The sequence below is a fragment of the Alosa sapidissima genome, chromosome 8 (assembly GCF_018492685.1).
Source record: "Alosa sapidissima isolate fAloSap1 chromosome 8, fAloSap1.pri, whole genome shotgun sequence".
Lineage (NCBI taxonomy): Eukaryota > Metazoa > Chordata > Actinopteri > Clupeiformes > Clupeidae > Alosa > Alosa sapidissima.
Window position 1 is genome coordinate 27,451,249 of NC_055964.1, and position 20,018 is coordinate 27,471,266.

At 43.0% G+C, this 20,018-nt stretch overlaps 1 protein-coding gene across 3 annotated transcripts in view; it reads left to right on the forward strand.

Moving 5' to 3' along the window:
- glt1d1 (glycosyltransferase 1 domain containing 1) overlaps positions 1-20,018 on the forward strand; it is a 64,296-nt gene that overhangs the window by 25,522 nt on the left and 18,756 nt on the right. For all 3 annotated transcript variants that reach the window (XM_042099919.1, XM_042099917.1, XM_042099918.1), the window contains exons 7-8: positions 14,143-14,241; positions 14,724-14,773. In XM_042099919.1, coding sequence (XP_041955853.1) covers positions 14,143-14,241; positions 14,724-14,773 — 149 coding nt within the window. The remainder of the gene's footprint in view (positions 1-14,142; positions 14,242-14,723; positions 14,774-20,018) is intronic.

A 20,018-nucleotide genomic window follows, 5' to 3' on the forward strand; every position in this document is an offset into this window, starting at 1 on the left:
TTACGGAGCACGCTTACAGAGCACGCTTACAGAGCACGTTTACGGAGCATAGTTACGGAGCACGCTTACAGAGCACGCTTACAGAGCACGTTTACGGAGCATAGTTACGGAGCACGCTTACAGAGCACGCTTACAGAGCACGTTTACGGAGCATAGTTACGGAGCACGCTTACAGAGCACGTTTACGGAGCATAGTTACGGAGCACGCTTACGGAGCACGTTTACAGTGCGCGCTTACGAAGCACAGTTACGGAGCACGTTTACGCCGCATAGTTACGGAGCACGGTTACGGAGCACGCTTACAGAGCACGATACAGTGCGACGTTACGGAGCATGGTTGCAGAGCATGGCTACGGAGCACGATTACAGACACACTACTGCAAGAACCGTAATCAATAAGTAATGACCCTTCAGGAGTTCCAGCTTCCAAAATATCCACGTGTTAAATTTATCCACCATTAGGAAATGTGAGAGAGCAGGCAGATGTGACCTGCTGCATATTTCATGTACGCAACACTCGGTAACAATTTATAAAAACACTCTTTGAGGTACGATTTATTTTTATAACTATGAACTATTTTTAGTGTGATTTCAAATTAATTTTGATGGTATATGATGCAATCATACTGCCATGCATGATGTAAACATGTTTCATTCCAGTTAACCATCCCGGCTATGTGATGTACTGTATTTGTGTGGTCTGTGGTGAAACACTCTTGAACATAAAAATGAAAGGAAGCCCCCTCACAGCACGACATCGCCAACAGAGGGCAGTTAGCCTGTTAACAAGATCTGCTCACTGGGCTGTTGATGTTGATGCTAGACCAGAAACCTATAATATTGCTATAAAGAAGTGGAAAAGTGTTTGGAGAGACTACCATTCTTTATGGTTGTGTGTGTGTGTGTGTGTGTGTGTGTGTGTGTGTGTTTGTGTGTGTAAGAGCAAGAGAGAGAAAGAAAGAGAGTGAGGAGAGGCCTGTGCAGAGGTGTTTATTTTTTAGTGTGTGTGTGTGTGTGTTTGGGGTTAGGGCACTCTGATGCGAGGCGTAGGACACAGCATGCCAGCCATGTGCCAGCCAGGGGGTACAGTGCACTGCGCAAAGTCTCTTCCCTGGTGTGTATGTTTGTCTGTGTGTGTGTGTGTGTGTTTGCGTATTTCATGCACACCCTTAAAGAAGTTCAGAGGTGTTTTGGAGAGGACTCTTTGGAGGTTGCCCACCCCTCACCTTCTGTGTTTTTGAGTGCTTTAATGACTGCCTCTCTCTCGTGTGTGTGTTTGTGTGGGTGGGTGTGTGTGTGCACGTGTTAATGTGTGGGTGTGTGTTGAGAGACACATGTTTTTTAGAAAGTACAATTTTGTGCCAGTGTGTGAACGAGACCGCATATATGTATGAGAGAGAGAAAGTTACAGAGAGAGACAGATGTGGTGAGAAAGAGGCGTGTGTGTGTGTGTACACTGTGTGTGTGTGTGTGTGTGTGTGTGTGTGTGTACACTGTGTGTGTGTGTGTGTGTGTGTGTGTGTACACTGTGTGTGTGTGTGTGTGTGTGTGTGTGTGTGTGTGTGTGTACACTGTGTGTGTGTGTTTGTGTTTGAATGAGTGAGTGTGGTTATGTAGGATTGCGTTAACATTTATCTACTACGCCCTGTCAGCACCAGTGTAGGCTGCGCTCGTGGTTTCATCGCTTGTGAGATATTTCCCCTGAGCCACTCCCAGTCTGTTAAGTCTGCTCTTTCCGAGCGAGTGCTATCATGACCAAACAGCTCTCAATATATGCTGCTCTCTGGGGCTTGATGAGGAAACGTCTTTACACGCTCACCATTTCTACCTGGCATCACTGCAACTCTGTGTTTGTGTTGTTTTCCGAATGCAGAATATGAGTAAAATTGACTGTATGAATTGCAGCGAATCACACAGCCATTCAGTTTTTGTTAATGTTGTTGAAGATTGCATCATATTTGAAAACTCTATGTGATATAGGGCCTATTTATTATTATATACATATAAATAATAATTTGGCTAGAGTCTAGGTCCTCCCACAGGTGTTGTGGTCAGTAAAATGTCTGAGGGCCAGATATACCTAGATTTGTGAACGCAGAGTTATCAGCGCCATGGCCAACCCGCAGAAAGCGCCTGCTTAGCTTCTTCAGTTTATGTGATCATCAAACCTGCCGTTCTTTGGGTAATCAGCGCCTTTTTCCGCCCCCTACCGAAATTTGCGAATGTTCAAAATTGAACAGCATACTTCAATCACAAGCGCAGTTGAATGAAGTTAACAGATGACAACATTAAAAGGAATCAAACGTTTAGCGATCATGAAATGATACAATACATGATAAGATATCAACAAGCAGGGAGATAATGAATAGCACTAGTTGTACTCAAACTACTTGTGCACGTAAGCTATGGAAGATTGGTCAAATCTAGCAAGTAGAAAAAGTTTAAGTGGATAACATGAAAGTGAAAGCAAGACATTCGAAAGGCCAGCGAAAGTTAAGGTTGCTTTTGATATAGTACAAAGACACAAAACTGGTGCTCTGAATAGTGATTGTCTTGTCTTCAAACGTTTCTCTTACTGACACATTTATTTACGTTACAGAGTTTGGATTAACACCTGCTTTTACAAGGCAGAAATATTTCACTGCAAAACAGATTTGCGCTTTCATAGGAAGTTTTCGTACATACAGGGGGAATACCAAATTAGGCACATTTTAAGTTTCTCCTCCCATCTTTAAACACGAAACTCCCACTTTCCTCTGACCCTCCTATGAATGCATATGCATGACACGGAAAAGCACAAATTGCCATTCTCAGCTCCTGCAACAGGCAGTCTGTGGTTTTACCATGGGGTTTTACCCAAGTGTGGGCTGTTTGTATACCACGCTATGTTTTTACGTGCAGAGAGAGAGAGAGAGAGAGAGAGAGAGAAAGAAATAAATATCATGAGAGAGCATAAATGAAAGTGAGTGGAAAAAAAGAGAGAGAGAGAAAGTGAAGTGTTTTTACACAGATTGGGAAAGTAACCTTTATGTGTGGCACAGCACAAATGTCAGTGTGTGTGTCACTGGCCCTCCCAATGACAACCGGAGACAAACTTTTCAGACTAATTTCAGATGTTCGTCTTTTAATTTGATAGGCACTTTAATGTCAGTTTGCAAAAGAAACGTATCCATTTACTTTCATTAGTCATCTGTTCCTCAATGATAGTTCTAGGACATGATAATTACATATTTTCTGACACTGTCAATTGCTAAAGGAAGCTATAATACTACAAAAGTGTAAAAGCACAATAAATACATATTGATGAATAAAAATATTGAATTAGCTACATAGTGAGTTTGAATCCCATCAGGGAGAGAGAGCGAGAAAGAGAGAGAATTGAATTTTCAAAAAATCTTTACAAAAGTTCAACATAAAAGCATTGTCATGAGTGTGAATAAATCACACTTGCTTGAATTTCCCCTGGGGATCAATAAAGTATCTATCTATCTTATCTATCTATCTATCTATCTAGATTAAAGCACACTACAAGTGTGAAAAGCTAAGTTCATCATTTACAACTGAGCATAAGACTCCATTTACACACCAAATACTTTCAAACATTATTACATTTTCAGTTGCTTTGTAAAAGTGAAAGTCTATTTGCAGTCTAGATTTAATCAGAGCTGCAAAAACCATTACAGCATACTGATTTTGCCCATTTTCAACTTTATTCTTCCTGCTCAAATAGATGACCATTTTAGCTTAACCTAGAATGAAGTTCAGCAACTGACACACAGGACAGTTTTTTAACATAATGAAAACCAAAAATGAAAAAAAAAAAAAAACGAGAAAAAAAAGTCTCTCCAATGCATTAAACAATTCCACCAATCTTGAACAATGCATAAAAGCATGAAACACAGTTTCTCGCTCAAAACGAAATGGACAATTTTGACTCGTCTTGCGATTTAAAACAAAAATAAATGCATTCACAGCTATAATTCCATGTATAATTCACCATTTCAGGTCCCCAATTCTTTTAGCTAACGGTGGCTTGTACAGTGCTCTCCACTCTGGTTTTACCTCATTACCCAAGTACAGTGCACCAAGGAGTGTCAACCTTACGTTTTAAACCTTTCTGATGAAAAATTTTAACACAAACATTGTAAAACACTCTACCACAATTCCCATATAAAGACAGAGGTTCATTGCCATCTAAGAAATGACCAGTATTACCACCAAACTCTGGAGTTAGCATAAGATTAGGAAAAGGGTCACTTTCATTTGCCCTAATTTTCCTCTCAAAATTGACCTTTAACAACGTCTTCTCCTCTGCTGTAAGTGAAGAACAACATCTCTGCAAAAACTGAGAGACAACACGCTTTGACCTAATATTTAAAACACTTGCTACATTTTCACATATTTGAAAATCAACACCAGCTACATCTAGTAATTACCCAAAAGTGAATAGGCGCGACTTTAAGAGAACTTCAGACATTGCATTACTTTTACATGTTAGATCTACCCGTGTTCCATAAACCAGAGGTTCTTTTAAAAGCCAAAACACAGATGTTGTTCTTTCAACTTTCTGCACCTTAAATAAACCCCACACTTTGAACAGATTGTTATAGAAAATTGGCAGTTGTGAGGTATTCAATCTCTTGGGATCCATGAAGAACAGAGATTTATCCATGTCCAATTCTCCAATAGTTCTTAAAATCGCAATAGCCACAGGTTTCCATCTCAAGTGTTTTTGGTCAATCAGTAGTTTTTGAAGAAATTGCATGCGGAAGGCTGCCGTTCTACTTTGTACATGAACTAGGCTTTGTCCTTCTTCTCTTGGCAGATAAAGAACACCTTGGAACCCAATGCAGTTTATCCCAGAAAAAATCTAATAACAATAATTGAACTTTTGCAAATAAATGTATAGGTGGGTCAACACACGCTAATCTATGCCATAAAAAAAGAGGCCACCAAATTATTGATCACTAGTGTGCGCCCTCTGTACGACATTTGGGGTTTAAGCCACCTGCATTTATCCAAACGCCCTTTTACTTTGTCAACAATCCCCTCCCAGTTCTTTTGCACATAACAGTCATCTCCAAGAAAAATCCCTAGATATTTAAGACCATCTTTTTTCCATGTTAAACCACCTGGCAAACTTGGTAAACCCTCCTCCCATTTCCCAACATGAAAGGCATCACTCTTTGACCAGTTAAGACAGTTTCAAAACCCTTAGACACTTCAACCAAGGTATCAACATCACACTGGCCACTGATCATCAAGATCACATCATCAGCATAAGCTGAAAGGCAAAAGGTATCATTAGAATTTGGAATGGATATCCCTTTTAAAGTATTCCTAAATTTTTGCAATAAAGGCACTATCGCAATACGATAAAGAATACCTGACAAAGAACATCCTTGTCTCACCCCTCTTAACACCTTAAAGGGAGAGCACAAGCCACCGTTAATTTTGAGCATACTTTCAATGTCCTTATATAGTACTTTTATTTTATCTATAAAATTTGAGCTAAAACCAAATGCATTCAGAGTCTTCCAAAGATAGGAATGCTCCACTCTGTCAAAAGCTTTCTCTTGGTCAATAGAGATAAAAGCTGTGTGTTACGTAGTGGACAGTCAGGGAAACTACACACTGATATGAGAAGGCCGTGGAAGCGTCAGCTGATTAGTGGGCGTTGACGCACCAAGGTTTGAAAATGGGAAACAGGTGACTTATTGGAAGGATACACGCTTCCCTGAAGGACACCTGGAGCTTGGGCTGGCCACTCGCTGGGAGTAAGGATTGGGTTATCCCTCTGCGTTCTTAGGCGGATGTTAAGCTACGCTCCTGGCCTTCTCATTAGTCGCACCCACAGTTCATGCACACTGACCTAGCTTTCAACTTCACGTTTGCACATACACTGCAGGGCAAGTTTAACGTTACAATCCAGGTCCTAGCTAGCAGGTAGTTACTTTAGAATCCCTAGACAACGTAGCAGGTAAGTGAGCTAGCTTTGTAACCCTTTTGTTTGTTTTGGTTTGTCAGAGCAAACAGTCTTGGCAGTGTTTGTGTTTTTTGTCGGGTGGACTTGGCACATTTGTAACAAGTGTTTAGACCAAAGACCTTGGATGCATCTAAAATTTCTCGAATAAATTATATATTATCAAATATTGACCTGCCAGGAACACAATAGGACTGATCCGAGTGAACCTTGACCATACCCAACCAGGTAGCCAGTACTTTAGACAGCAGCTTGTACTCCGAGGCAAGCAAAGACACTGGTCGCCCTGACTTTATGTCACTAAGATCTCCCTTTTTAGGCAGAAGGGTAAGGACAGCTCTTCGGCAACTCGCTGGTATCAGCCCTCCGGCTAAGCTGTCATTAAGCACCTCAAGCAAATCCTCCTTCAAATCAGTCCAAAATTACTTATAAAAGTCCATTGGGAGTCCATCCAATCCAGGCGCTTTCCCAGTCTCCATGCTTTGGGCACCTTTCGCACTTCTTCCAGGGTTATCACCCCACAGAGCCTCTCATTAGAACTATCTGATACTTGAGGAAGCCCCTCAAAAAAACTGTTCAGCAACTATGTCCTCTCTGTACTCACTAGTATAGAGTTTGGCATAAAAGCTAAAGGCCCTCTTGCGAATGTCAACTGGATCTGACAGCAAAGCACCAGTTTCAGATTTTAAGTTGTGAATCACGTTTTTGTCCGTTCTTTTTCTCAAGATTAAAAAAAAATACTTAGAGGGCACATCCATCTCATTCACACTTTGCTAACTTGATCGGACCAAAGCCCCTTGTGTTTTCAGCCCTAGCAGGTCAGACAATTAGTTTTCTGTTCAACAAGTGTATCCAATAGGTCTTGGTTATTAGAAGACTGTGCCAAATTCTGAAAATGTAAAATGTCATTTTCCAAAGTTTTCATATCCTGGACTGTATCTTTAGTGACATTGTAAGTGTATTGCTGACAGTTTGTATCTTGCCATACTCCCACCAACTTTGTAATGATTCAAAAGTGTTCTTTTCAGCTCTGAAAGAAACCCCATCCCAAAGAAACACATTCTTAAAAAGATTATCACTTAGCAAAGAAGTGTTAATGTGCCAGTAAGCACTTTTAGACCAAATAGAATTAATAAAGATTGAACATGTTACTAAACTATGGTCTGAAAAACTAACTGGAACAATACAACAATTCCTGAAAATATTTAAGTGGTGTTTAAAAGCATCACAGGAGCGTGAATCACGGAAAGCGCGAATGAAGTGGGCACTTCTAAATGAGACCCACTGTATGTGGTAACACAGCCAATACATTTTTTTCAAATGTGCTTCATAAACATACAATACTGCACTACAAAAACGCAAACATCTGAATTATACCCAAATAATGAAGGTGAAAGTAAGTTATTAAGCCTTAATGTTGCTTCCTAAAGGGGGTATTGTCAAATCTGCTACTACTAATACTACAAATACAACCTGAAGAAAGTCAAGGACATGCATGCCAGCTTGCGCTCATCCCAGTATTAAAGTAAATCTGGTCTTAAATGAAAATGTATTGGCTGTGTTATTTCTTTTTTTGTGGGATGTCCAATTTATATGTAGAAATGCACATTTGCAAAGGTGACTTAGTATGTTGTTGTAAAAGCGGCTCTCCTTTTGATATTGCACTGCCAATGTGGCTCTTGTGAAAAAAATAGTGAGGATCACTGGTCTAGGCCATATCATCATCATTATTCGTCAGTAGGATTGACCTTTGTCAGGAACTTTTTAAGTCGGTACACTTCTTTTGAGGCAGCCGTGGCCTACTGGTTAGCACTTCAGACTTGTAACCGGAGGGTTGTCGGTTCGAACCCCGACCAGTAGGCACAGCTGAAGAGCCCTTGAGCAAGGCACCCAACCCCTCACTGCTCCCCGAGCGCCGCTGTTGTTGCAGGCAGCTCACTGCGCCGGGATTAGTGTGTGCTTCACCTCACTGTGTGTTCACTGTGTGCTGAGTATGTTTCACTAATTCACGGATTTGGATAAATGCAGAGAGCAAAATATCCCTCACGGGATCAAAAGAGTATATATACTTATATACTATACTTATACTTTTTGAGTTAATTTACGTTCACTCATAAAGCACCTCGTGCCTTTAGTAAATTTCTCAAGATCAGAAAATTAATCGGCAACTTGAACATTCTTCACGTTTTTGGTGATCTTGAGAAATAGTTTAATTTCACTCACACCGTATAGACCAGCGGTCCCCAACCACCGGGCCGCAGGACATTCCTAACCGGGCCGTAGCCTACGACATGAGTTTAAAAAAAATGCATGCAAACTAAACTAAATTTAATTCGCAATAATGTCACGTTTTTACATGGCATAGGCCTATACGCAGTTGTTTGATTGCACGCATGTTTGCATTTTGCAAGGTCTATTTTCTTACGTCTGTCTGTCCCGCCTTCAACACTTTTACATATTGCCTTCAGCGCTGCGCAGCCTCAGGTCAGCTCACTTCACTTGATCAGTTCTTGGCGAACGGTAGTGTCACATGAAGTTAGCTAAACTGCTAGAATGAGCAACAAAAAACAAGCATCTTTAGCAGGTCACTGGCCAGAGTGTTTGAGTTGCGAGAGCCGCTGCAGAGATTTCTTACAGAAAAAAAGTCACCGTTAGCTGCACATTTTAGTGATGAGGACTGGGTGTCAAAACTCGCTTACCTGTGTGACATATTCGGGTTGCTTAATGACCAAGCTTGATTTGTAGGGACGACGAGTGGACCGGGGTGTATTTCATATGTTCCAAAAAGTAGTGGGGGTTTTGGGAGAGACTGAGGCAGGGCCCTTTCTCTCGTAGCTGGTGCGCGATCACCTTGTTGCACTCTCAAATGAGTTTGAGCGTTACTTCCCATCCTTCAAAGATCCACGGCAAACCAATGAGCGGGTCCGCAACCCATTTGTCAATATCCCGAATAGTCCTAACTTGTCAGCGCAGGAGGAAGAGCAGTTGATTGAAATTGCAAATGACGGTGGTCTTAAGAGTGTGTATAAGGAAACCTCTCTGGCAGGTTTTTGGATCAAAACCAAAGCAGAATATCCCGAGATAGCCGTAAAAGCGCTGAAAACGTTTCCCACCACGTATCTATGCGAGGCCGGGTTTTCGGCAATGACTGCAACTAGACAAATTGCGCAATCGACTGGACATTTCAAACACACTGAGGGTGTCACTGTCTTCCATCACCCCCAGATGGAAGCTTCTTGTTGCAGGGAAACAAGCACAGGGCTCCCACTGATTATATTCGTAATGCACGTTTAGTTCCCATGTTTTGTTCCCATATTTTGTTAAGCATGTTCACACTTATAGATGTAGCTTCAAGTTGTTCAATATTCATAGTTCATATTGTTAAATTTTCACTTCTTCAAGTTCACGTTTTTCACAAGAGATCGTTACCTTCACTGTTCATACATAACTGGAGCTAGTTCTTTTCAAGTAATGCATGCACAACACATATGGAACATGGAACCCCCAAACACCCCCCACCCCCCCCCCGCCGGTCCGTGAAAAAAAAAATAGGAATCAAACCGGTCCATGGTACATAAAAGGTTGGGGACCCCTGGTATTGACCATTGAATCGGCACAAAAGGCGGCGCACTTTCTTGTGAGCAAATAGAAGCGCCCGAATCTGAGCAGTCGCTCTCATATTCAGACTCATCCACATCAGTGTCTACAGGCCCATGTCCTGATTTTTTTTGCAGGCTTTGTCTTAAGGATCATTTTTCTTTTAATGGGTTTCTTAAACACATTTTGATCAACATTTGACACAAAAAGATCCTCTTCAAGGCTCGCGCCATGATTTACTTGTAGGCCTATATTGACCTCCTCGCTTTCAATATAAGTTGTTCGTTTGCTTACATGGGGTTCATTGTCAGAGTTACCCTGACCTTCTGCCTCATCACGATTTTGTTCTCCTACCACTGCTGACAAAGCCGGTCCAACTGGACCCGCTCCCTCAGCAGTGTTCTAAAGTCTTCGGTGCAATTTTGAAAAATTTCTTCGCTGTTCAAATTTTCAGATGATTTGTTGACGATATCATTGCACTTGGCATTTCGCCCTCGGCCTGTGCACCATCATGTTTCTCTCCTACCTCTGCTGATGGAGTCGGTCCAGCCGGACCTTCTCCCACAGCAGCGGCGGTTTGCGCTTCTGCACTAGGCTCGTCGGTGCGACTGTCGCAATTTGCTTTGGTAGGCCTACTCTCATTGGGTTTACTTGTTCCCTTTACGGGACAAGTTTGAACAGCGTGTCCTGTTTTTCCACAACCAAAACAACGCATTGAGTCGGTTTACACAAACACGGTATAATCAAACTCATCAACTTTGAACTTTAGCGAAAGATCTAAATCCATATTGTGATTATTTAAGATCACGTAAACATAGCGCCTGAATGACACAACAAATGGCGAGCTCAGATTTGGTCCCAATCAGCATTTTTTTTTTAATTGGTGATACCAGTTTCCCATATCGACACAATTCTCTTTTCAACATGTCATCAGTTATAAAATGTGGTACATTTGATATTGTCACCTTTCTAGCAGGTGTAGAGAGAGGAAGGACGGGAGTAAACAAGCCGTTCACAGACAAACTCTTCTCTACTACCTAATTTGCCTTAGCTACAGAGCTCAGAAATAAAACAATGGCATTGTTGAAGCTGCAACCACATCATCGTGTCCAACAATGTTGCCTACCGCAATACTACACTCGTCTACGCTTAAAGACGATAATACTTTAATTGCGTGGCGACGAGTGAGTGTATCAAACATTTTGAAACCTGGAGCCGCCATGCGCTCCCAGTTTAAACACTGGTCACTGGCGACCCACGAAAAACAGAAGCACAAGACTAGGAGGCTCTGTTTTTACCAACAATTAATTAATTCACAAAAAAGATAGAAAGAAAGTTAGAAAATAGAGAAAGCACTTTCAGGCCACAGCGAGCACAACTCACGCTCACAGACGCTCCTTCCACTCACTCCCAGCATGCACTCTGACACAGAGAGAGAGAGAGAGAATAAGAGAATAATAATTGTGGAGAGAGGTTTATGAACAGGAGTTGTTATAATAAATACAGTTAATTAAATGTGTATATCAAATTAACCTTTAGGTTATACAATCAGCCATCTTATTTGAAATAATTAAAGTCAATAAAAGTCATTTCAACTTTCTTAAAGTATGCAGAGTAGTAGAGTAAGTAAGTAGAATTTCTCAGCCCTTAAGAGAAATGAGAGAGAGAGAGAGAGCCCTTAAGAGAAATGAGAGAGAGAAGGAGATTGTAAGGGAGTGGAAAAAAGGTAGTGAGGTGGTGGTGTGGGGGGGAGTGAAATAAAAAAAAGGATTGTAGGTAGATGCTCCTAGAAGAGATGAGAGAAAGGGAGGGGGTGAGAGAGTGAGGGAGGTATGTGGGAGGAAGTGCTCCATAAGCTCGAGTAAACGGGGCAGGTCAGCACTTTAGAGGTACAGTATGACTGAACTAAGCCTAGCCAAAGGCCGACTGGAGGTGTGGACGAGGTAAACTGCGAAGGACCTGACCTTTGAGGGATTGACCCCCGCCGACCGCTCCACCTAGAAACCTCCATGCTGTCTAATCTGAGCACTTACCCAGACCCGGCCGTGCCTGGCCTGGACTGGCCCCGCCAGTAGATGCCGCCTGCCCCAGAACGCACTTGTAGTCAAGGCCTCCGGTGAGGGTGTCCAAAAGAGTGTTTCATTGGCATCACACACAAGCAATGGCAATAGTACACAAAATTATATTAATATTTTGTTATTGCTCATGCAGAGAAAATGTTATGTTTTGACGCGCCTACCCAGATAGCAAAAGATTGGCAGATAGCGGACCGGTAGTGGTATGCCGCCGTTGGACCACCATCTCTTTAAATTTAACTTGTCAATAATATTATTAAAAGACATGAAATGTTATTAAAATTATGTATGGAGTATAACTGAACAAAATAAAAAGATTTTAGACCAATAGTGGCAACCCGCCAGCAGACCGCCAGTGAACGGATGAGCAAAATGCCAGCGGACTGCCAGATCTGCCCCCAGTGGGCCGACAGTGGTCCGCCAGCCGCCTGCTATCTGCGTAGGAGTCTGGAACTAGTGCCAGTTTTTGATGTGTGACGGCTACCGTAGTTTTAAACGAGGCAGCGCTTGAGAGGTTGGTTCCAATATAACACCTGACCACTAGATGGGAAAAAATTCTTACACAGGGAGGCTTTAATATACAAAAGAATCTGCATCTCCATCACTCCTGTCAGTGGATATTCGGCTAGTACTGTCTGACACACACACACACACACACACACACACACACACACATTCACCTCTAAATCCCTTGCCTACTGAGCGGCTGAGCTGGCAAATGATCTTCCAGGGGCTTTGCCTGTTAAAACGGTTAGCATCCACATTAATCGCACAATCACATGCGGCCACGCCGACAAAGGGGTCATGGGAACGTGTGAGGTCAAGGGAGGGAGCCGTCGTCACGGAAACGTTGTGGGTTGTGAGGGAGATTGTATGTCCAGTTCCTGTAGCATCTGATGGGTGGGTTGAAAGCAAATGGCTGTAGCTTTTGTGGAGCTCTGTAGGCTAGTGGTTTTGAATGCAGCCACATGGCACTGTCCCATTGACTTGCATTGTGTTGGATGCAGCGGCATACGTGGTATGAAGACATTACAGTATAAAAAGAGTTGGGCCGACGCTAACTGGCTTGCATGCTAACTATAGTGGATGTCGGCAGGTCACAGCATAGGTGTTTTTGACCTTATGTCAAACTGATTGTTTACTGTTGACATTTCCAGGTCATCTTTAGCTGGTTTAAATAAAAAATAAAAACTCCACACATCACCTTTAACCGTTACATTATCATGGCTTTTACGAAAACTCCAAATATCACCTTTAACTGTTACATTATCATGGCTTTTACGAAAACTCCAAATATCACCTTTAACTGTTACATTATCATGGCTTTTAACAAAACTTTTAACACACACGGCCCAGCTGTAGTGGAACTGGCACTGTTCAATGGCCGCCGGGCTGCCAAACTGTTGATTCACCTCACACGTCACGTGCCTCAGGCTGTGTATGTGTGTGTGTGTGTGTGTGTGTGTGTCTGTCTGTCTGTCTGTGTCTGTCTGTCTATGTGTCTGTCTGTGTGCGTGTGTAGGTGGTGAAAGAGATATAGAGTGTGTCTAGGGTGTGAGAGATAGATAGAGAGAGTGTGTGTGTGTGTGTAGGGGGTGATAGATAGATAGAGAGTGTGTGTGTGTGTGTGTAGGGGGTGATAGATAGATAGAGAGTGTGTGTGTGTATAGGGGGTGAGAAATAGATAGTGTGTGTGTGTAGGGGATGAGAGAGAGATTGTGTGTGTGTGTGTGTGTGTGTGTGGGGGGGGGGGGGGGGGGGGGTGAGAGAGAGATAGTGTAAGTGTGTGTCTGTGTAGGGGGTGAGAGATAGATAGTGTATGTGTGTGGTGTGTGTGTGTGTGTGTGTAGGGGGTGAGAGATCGATAGTGTGTGTGTGTGTGTGTGTAGGGGGTGAGAGATAGATAGAGTGTGTGTGTAGGGGGTAAGTCTGACTCAAATGCCCTGCGGGCGACTGCCCACTGTGCTGGGCCAGCTGTGTAATCCAGAGGGGGGGCATGGTGGGGCAGGAGAGCAGAGCAGAGGATAAACAGAGAAAAACACTGTTTGTGTGTGTGTGTGTGTTTTCTATTTAATTTGTATTTTTTGGTATGTGCGTTTGTTTTCTGTCTTGCTCTCCTGCTGCCCCTGGGGTTAATGTAGCTCTCTACAGTGCCTCCTCACAGGAAGTGACACGTGTCCCGCTTGTCTCCTTGGAGACTGTGAGGAGGACTTCCTGTTCTGAAGAGGTTCTTACCGGGGCTTTTATTCTGACGTGCCCCCTCACTAAGGGACTGAAGCCTTACGAGTGAGAATAGTGACCACTTTTACTATTAAACAAGACAGCGTAGGACTGAACAGGGTGAAAATGGGATATCATTCAGTGATCGTCTTATTTGTTTTCAGTCCTCCCCGCTTATTTGGATGTGAAGATATAGATGTTGTGTGTGTTGTCTTAAAATGCTTATATTTGTGTGTGTGTGTGTGTGTGTGTGTGTGTGTGTTGCAGGTGTGGAGGCTGAATGTGTGGAGGACATGTGTGTTTTTCTGCTGGTATGTGGACTGCGGAGAGTCAAGGATCCACTGTACCTACTAAAAGCTTTCTCAGGTACATTTCTCTCTCAACACACACTCGCGCATATGCACGCACACTCCATCTAAGGCTCTTTAATCGCTAATCAACTAAAGCATGAACGCCTCAGCCTTGAAACACGATGAAACATCACAAGTCAAGTCAAGTCAAGTTTATTTATATAGCGCATTTCATACACAGAGGTCATCCAATGTGCTTTACATAAACAAAACCAGACAATAATAACAAATAAAAGCATAGAAGGGCTATAGTCAAAGAATAGTTCAAAACATAAAGATCATAATAAAAAGAAAACATTAAAACACACAAGGTAAAATCATTTAAAAATAAAGAATAATTAGTAAGCAAAAAAAAAAACCTCAGACACTCTGTGTCACACTCACACATACACATAAATGGAAAGAAATTTGCTCTGCTTTGTTTTTGTTTGTTTGTTTGTGTGTTTGTTTATAATATTATTTTGGTAATTATCTAACATTACGTGTTACCATCAACAGAATGGCATGCCAGCCATCCCCAGGTGGTCTTCATCATCATTGGACCAAAGGTAAATGAGATCAGTAGAGTAGAGGTTAGGATGAAAGAGAAAGGGAGAGAGAGAGAGAGAGAGAGAGGAAAGAGTTTAATTGGATTACACACACGGTGGTGGGCTAGCTAAAGCTTTTTGGAAACCCAGTGTCGTTGACTTCTGTTGAGGTCACACCCCACCACTCTGTGCCCGACACGCGGTACGACTACCCCCTGAGCCGCACCACGGCGGCCTTTCCCTGCTCCCCCAAGCACCAGGGCACCACCAACGTAGCGGGGTTACGGCCGTGCCGAGCGCTAGTGTGAGCACGGGCAGCAATGTGCCCGCTGCCGACCGGCCGGGGAGGAAGCCGCTAATTGGATGTAGCAGAGATAACAGCATTAGCGGGCATTAAGGGCGACTTAAGGGGGCCGTGGATGCTTATGCAGGGCGGGGGAGGGCAGAGGTTGGAGAGGCTGTAACGCCACCACAACAACCACAGTGGGGGGGCCACAGGCCCATAGGAGGTAGCACACACACACACACAAACATATACATATACACTACCGTTAAAAAATGTTGGGGTCACTTTGTCCTTGTTTTCATCATTAATGTTGTAAATGACAAGAAATGGCTGATCTTTAATGCAATATCTACATTGCCCATTATCAGCAACCATTCATCCAGTATTCCAAAGGTGTGACCCCAAAATGTTGACCGGTAGTGTGTATGCATATGAACCGGTAATAAGGACAGTATATTCTATCTATATAGTCAACAGAAATGTAACACACTTCCTTTCTGTCTGTAGATCTTCTATGGGCATTGGGCATAAAAGGCTTATTTTTTTCAAATTGTCTTAACATAGTTTGTTGGTGTGTGTTGGTGAACCCTCCACCTTTGCCAAGATAATCCATTCACCTGACAGGTGTGGAATATCAAAACATTTTGATTAAAAAAGCATGAGTATTGCACAGATGTGCCTTGATCACAGTAAAAGGCCGTTCCAATATGTACAGCTTAATGCCACTAAACCTACATAATGCCATTGATGGATGACAAACGTATGGGATTGGGTGCAGCTGACCTCATGTCCACTAGAGCTGCCTGTGAGCGGAATCTAAAGGTGAAGTGCTCAGCAATATGTACAGTATATGCTAAATATGTCAACAAAATTAAAGCTTTTGTGTGTCTTAGAATACTCTATCCTTCAGCATAGAAGACTCTAAATACTTTGTGTGTGTATAAATATAATTAGGAATTATATGTATTATACACTATATACACATAATATGTATACGTATTATACACTATAAATGTGCGTGTGTGTGTCTGTGTATATATATTTATATACTTTGTGTGTGTGTGTGTGTGTATAAACAGGAATTATACGCATTATACACTATACTGTACACACACACACAGTATAGTATAGTGTATAGTGCGTGATGCGTATAATTCCTGGAGGATTCCTGGAGAAGTGGGTGGATTTTACTTAGAGCTCAACGTGTAAATAAAAGAGGCATATTTCATTTGACAGTTTTTCATAGTTCCATCATGTCACAGGTTTTTATCCTGCACTGTGTCTGTATGTTACTCTATATCGGACTTATTGAACCAGAAACGTATATTGAACTCTAAAGAAGTAGTAGACTAAATCCTGATATTGAGCAACAGTTACTCATCATACATCATATTTTAAGCCTAATCCTTTTGTTTCAGTCCTATAAAAGTGACCACTGGGGTGGGGGTGGGGAGGGGCTGGATCAGGTGCTGTTAATAACAGACGGGTGGGCCCAGCAGAGTTCCATTTTTATGTATTTTAGCAGACACTGTTGTCCAAAGTGAGTTACAAATGTCAACTATATTACAGGAGATTTCATTGTCCTCAGAGCAATTTGGGATTACGTGCCGTGCTCAAGGGCACAACTGTGGAAGGCGTGAATTGAACCCACCACTTTATCAGGCTACTGCACGCTAGCCCAGCTCCTTTGCCACTAAACTACCACCCCTACAGCTCCTTAACCACTACACTACCACCGCTACAGCTCCTTAACCACTACACTACCACCCCTACAGCTCCTTAACCACTACACTACCACTGCTACAGCTCCTTAACCACTACACTACCACTGCTACAGCTCCTTAACCACTACACTACCACCGCTACAGCTCCTTAACCACTACACTACCACCCCTACAGCTCCTTAACCACTACACTACCACTGCTACAGCTCCTTAACCACTACACTACCACTGCTACAGCTCCTTAACCACTACACTACCACCGCTACAGCTCCTTAACCACTACACTACCACCCCTACAGCTCCTTAACCACTACACTACCACTGCTACAGCTCCTTAACCACTACACTACCACTGCTACAGCTCCTTAACCACTACACTACCACTGCTACAGCTCCTTAACCACTACACTACCACCCCTACAGCTCCTTAACCACTACACTACCACCCCTACAGCTCCTTAACCACTACACTACCACTGCTACAGCTCCTTAACCACTACACTACCACCGCTACAGCTCCTTAACCACTACACTACCACCGCTACAGCTCCTTAACCACTACACTACCACTGCTACACTACCACTGCTACAGCTCCTTAACCACTACACTACCACTGCTACAGCTCCTTTGCCACTACACTACCACCCCTACAGCTCCTTAACCACTACACTACCACCCCTACAGCTCCTTAACCACTACACTACCACCCCTACAGCTCCTTAACCACTACACTACCACTGCTACAGCTCCTTAACCACTACACTACCACCCCTACAGCTCCTTAACCACTACACTACCACTGCTACAGCTCCTTAACCACTACACTACCACTGCCACAGGAGTTCTCTCTCCAGTCCTATTGAAATCATCACAGTAAACACGAGGGTCATAGCACTATGTGGATTGGGCCCAAACTGCCACGAGTAGGCCCTCAAGGTTCAACACATGCAGGACGTATTGAGAGTGCCCCCAATGCTCATTCACATTCTTTTTGTTATCATCCATCTTTGGGGCTTTTGTGCCTCTATTTAGATACGACAGTGAAGATCAGCAGGAAGTGAGAGGGAGGAAGGGAGAGATGGGGTGAGATCAGGAAATGACCGCATGTCAGATAGGAACCTAGGTCCTCATGGACACTTGAACCTGGACATGGTATGGCCCCTCAGTCTCACTCTTCAGGGCCGTTCACACTAAGAACGATCACTATAACCATAACGATAAAAGCGTCCACCCTGACCAACGGTAAGTCTCTCCTCGTGTTAATGAATTTGATGGCTATAATGTGATAGGTTCTGATTGGCTGTTAGCTTTTTGTCATTCTCAAAATCGCTCTGAAAGTGGTCCCCGACGAGATCATCCCTCATGTCCTTATCGTTATAGTTTATGTGTGAACGTTGTCATTCATATTAACGAGAACAATATTTTTGTATAGTTATCGTCATAGTTATTGTTCTTGGTGTGAACGGCCCTTTAGACTGACAGATGGAGTGAAGTGTTTTAAAGGATGGGATTGTAGTGAGAACACCATGTTGTCTCATGTGACTGGACAGCAATGGAGATGTATTTACATGGCCAGGTCAGGTAAAAGTAGCCAGGAAACCAAACTCATTCAGATCGTTAATAGAGTCTGGTCACTCACGATTGAAACGATGGAAATGATAAGTGAATTATGGTGTCCCAGACTAGTATCTCCCTGAAAGGAGATCTAGGTGGGCGTGGCCAGGCCAGGAAGAAGGGCCACTTGCAGAAGCGGGGTGTCTCGTGACTGGAAGGCAAAGGAGACATATTTACATGGCCAGGTCAGATGGAAGAGCCACTTCTTCACAACCTTTCCTTGGTCAGGTCCACTCCAAAACCTTGCACTATGCGCTTTCTCCCTTTTTTCCATTGCAAGGAAACTCATGCTAAAGTGAAGTGTCCAAACTGTGGTGTGAATCGACTCATATCACCGGCTCCAGCTAATGGTGTGGGGCAAATGTGGGGAAAGAAAACGTTTTCCAGTCACTGCTTGGCTCATACAGTAGAAATGAGAACAGTACAAATGCACTTCATCTCTTTCTAGGGACTAGCCCATCAGTAAGGTGCCACATTTAAGAATTAGAGTGCTTATTATTAGGGTTGTTCCATTTGATTTTTTTATCTTCACTTAATCCTGAGACCTTATTCATTTGAAATGGCATCTCTGATGGTGAAATTCATCACTGTTACGCTTCGCAATGTGCAGGGCAGTAAAGAACATCTGTTCCTTAGACATTTACAGAGTTCTGAGTATGAGATGATTTAAATTGAAACATTTTTTTTTTCTTTCTTTTTTTTTTGTCTGTGTGTATATTTGTTTCCAGTCCTGTTCATCGATTGCTTTGTGAGAAAGTAATGACCTGTCCATTGCGAGGCAGATTTGTGCATGTTATGAAGCCAAATCTGCAATGCATAAGTCTACAAGCAGTGACACGCCAGACGTTTCGCGATCGCAGATTTGGGGAGACAAATCGAACCTCGGTTCCAGGCGGGAGAGTGAGTGAGTGCGTGCTAGCGGCCATTGATCTGGCTCCTCTTGTGTCTAGCTTGGCTATTGATCGTGGAGAGATGGCGTCCATGACAGCATCTTGAGAGATAACTAGAGAGAGGTGCTTATGGACTCACACACAAAGCTCTCTCGGCTCTCTGTAGAAGTGAGGCTCTCGTGCTGATGTAGCCATCAACCTAGTTGGGTGTTACTTTCTCTCAGCTGCTCTCTCTCTCTCTCTCTATCTCTATCTCTGCCTTTCTGTCTGTCTGTCTCTCTCTTTCTCTCTGTCTTTCTCTCTCTTTCTTTCTCTCTCTCTATATATATCTGTCTGTCTTTCTCTCTTTGTTTTTCTCTGACTCAGCATCTCTGTCATCTTTTGTACAGTGCCATTGGAGATTTCCCCAAAAGTTTTTTTGCCAGTTTTTTTGTGTGCGTGCGTGTGTGTGCACAGTGCACACTTGCGTGTTTGTATGTGTATGCCATTGTATGTCACACATGGCCCTGAGCTGTCTAAAGGGATACTTTTTAATATCCTGTGTGTGTATGTGTGTGTGTGTGTGTGTGTGTGTGTGTGTGCTAGAGTCTTAGGTGATTGCTGTTGTATGGTGTGAGAGCAATCACATCCTGTGTGTAACATCAAAGCACCCCTGTGTGTGTGTGTGTGTCGTCACTTTTTTCTTCTCATCTGCCTCATGCAAGAGACTGTCTGTCTAACCTTTAATCCTCTCTCTCTCTCTCTCTCTCTC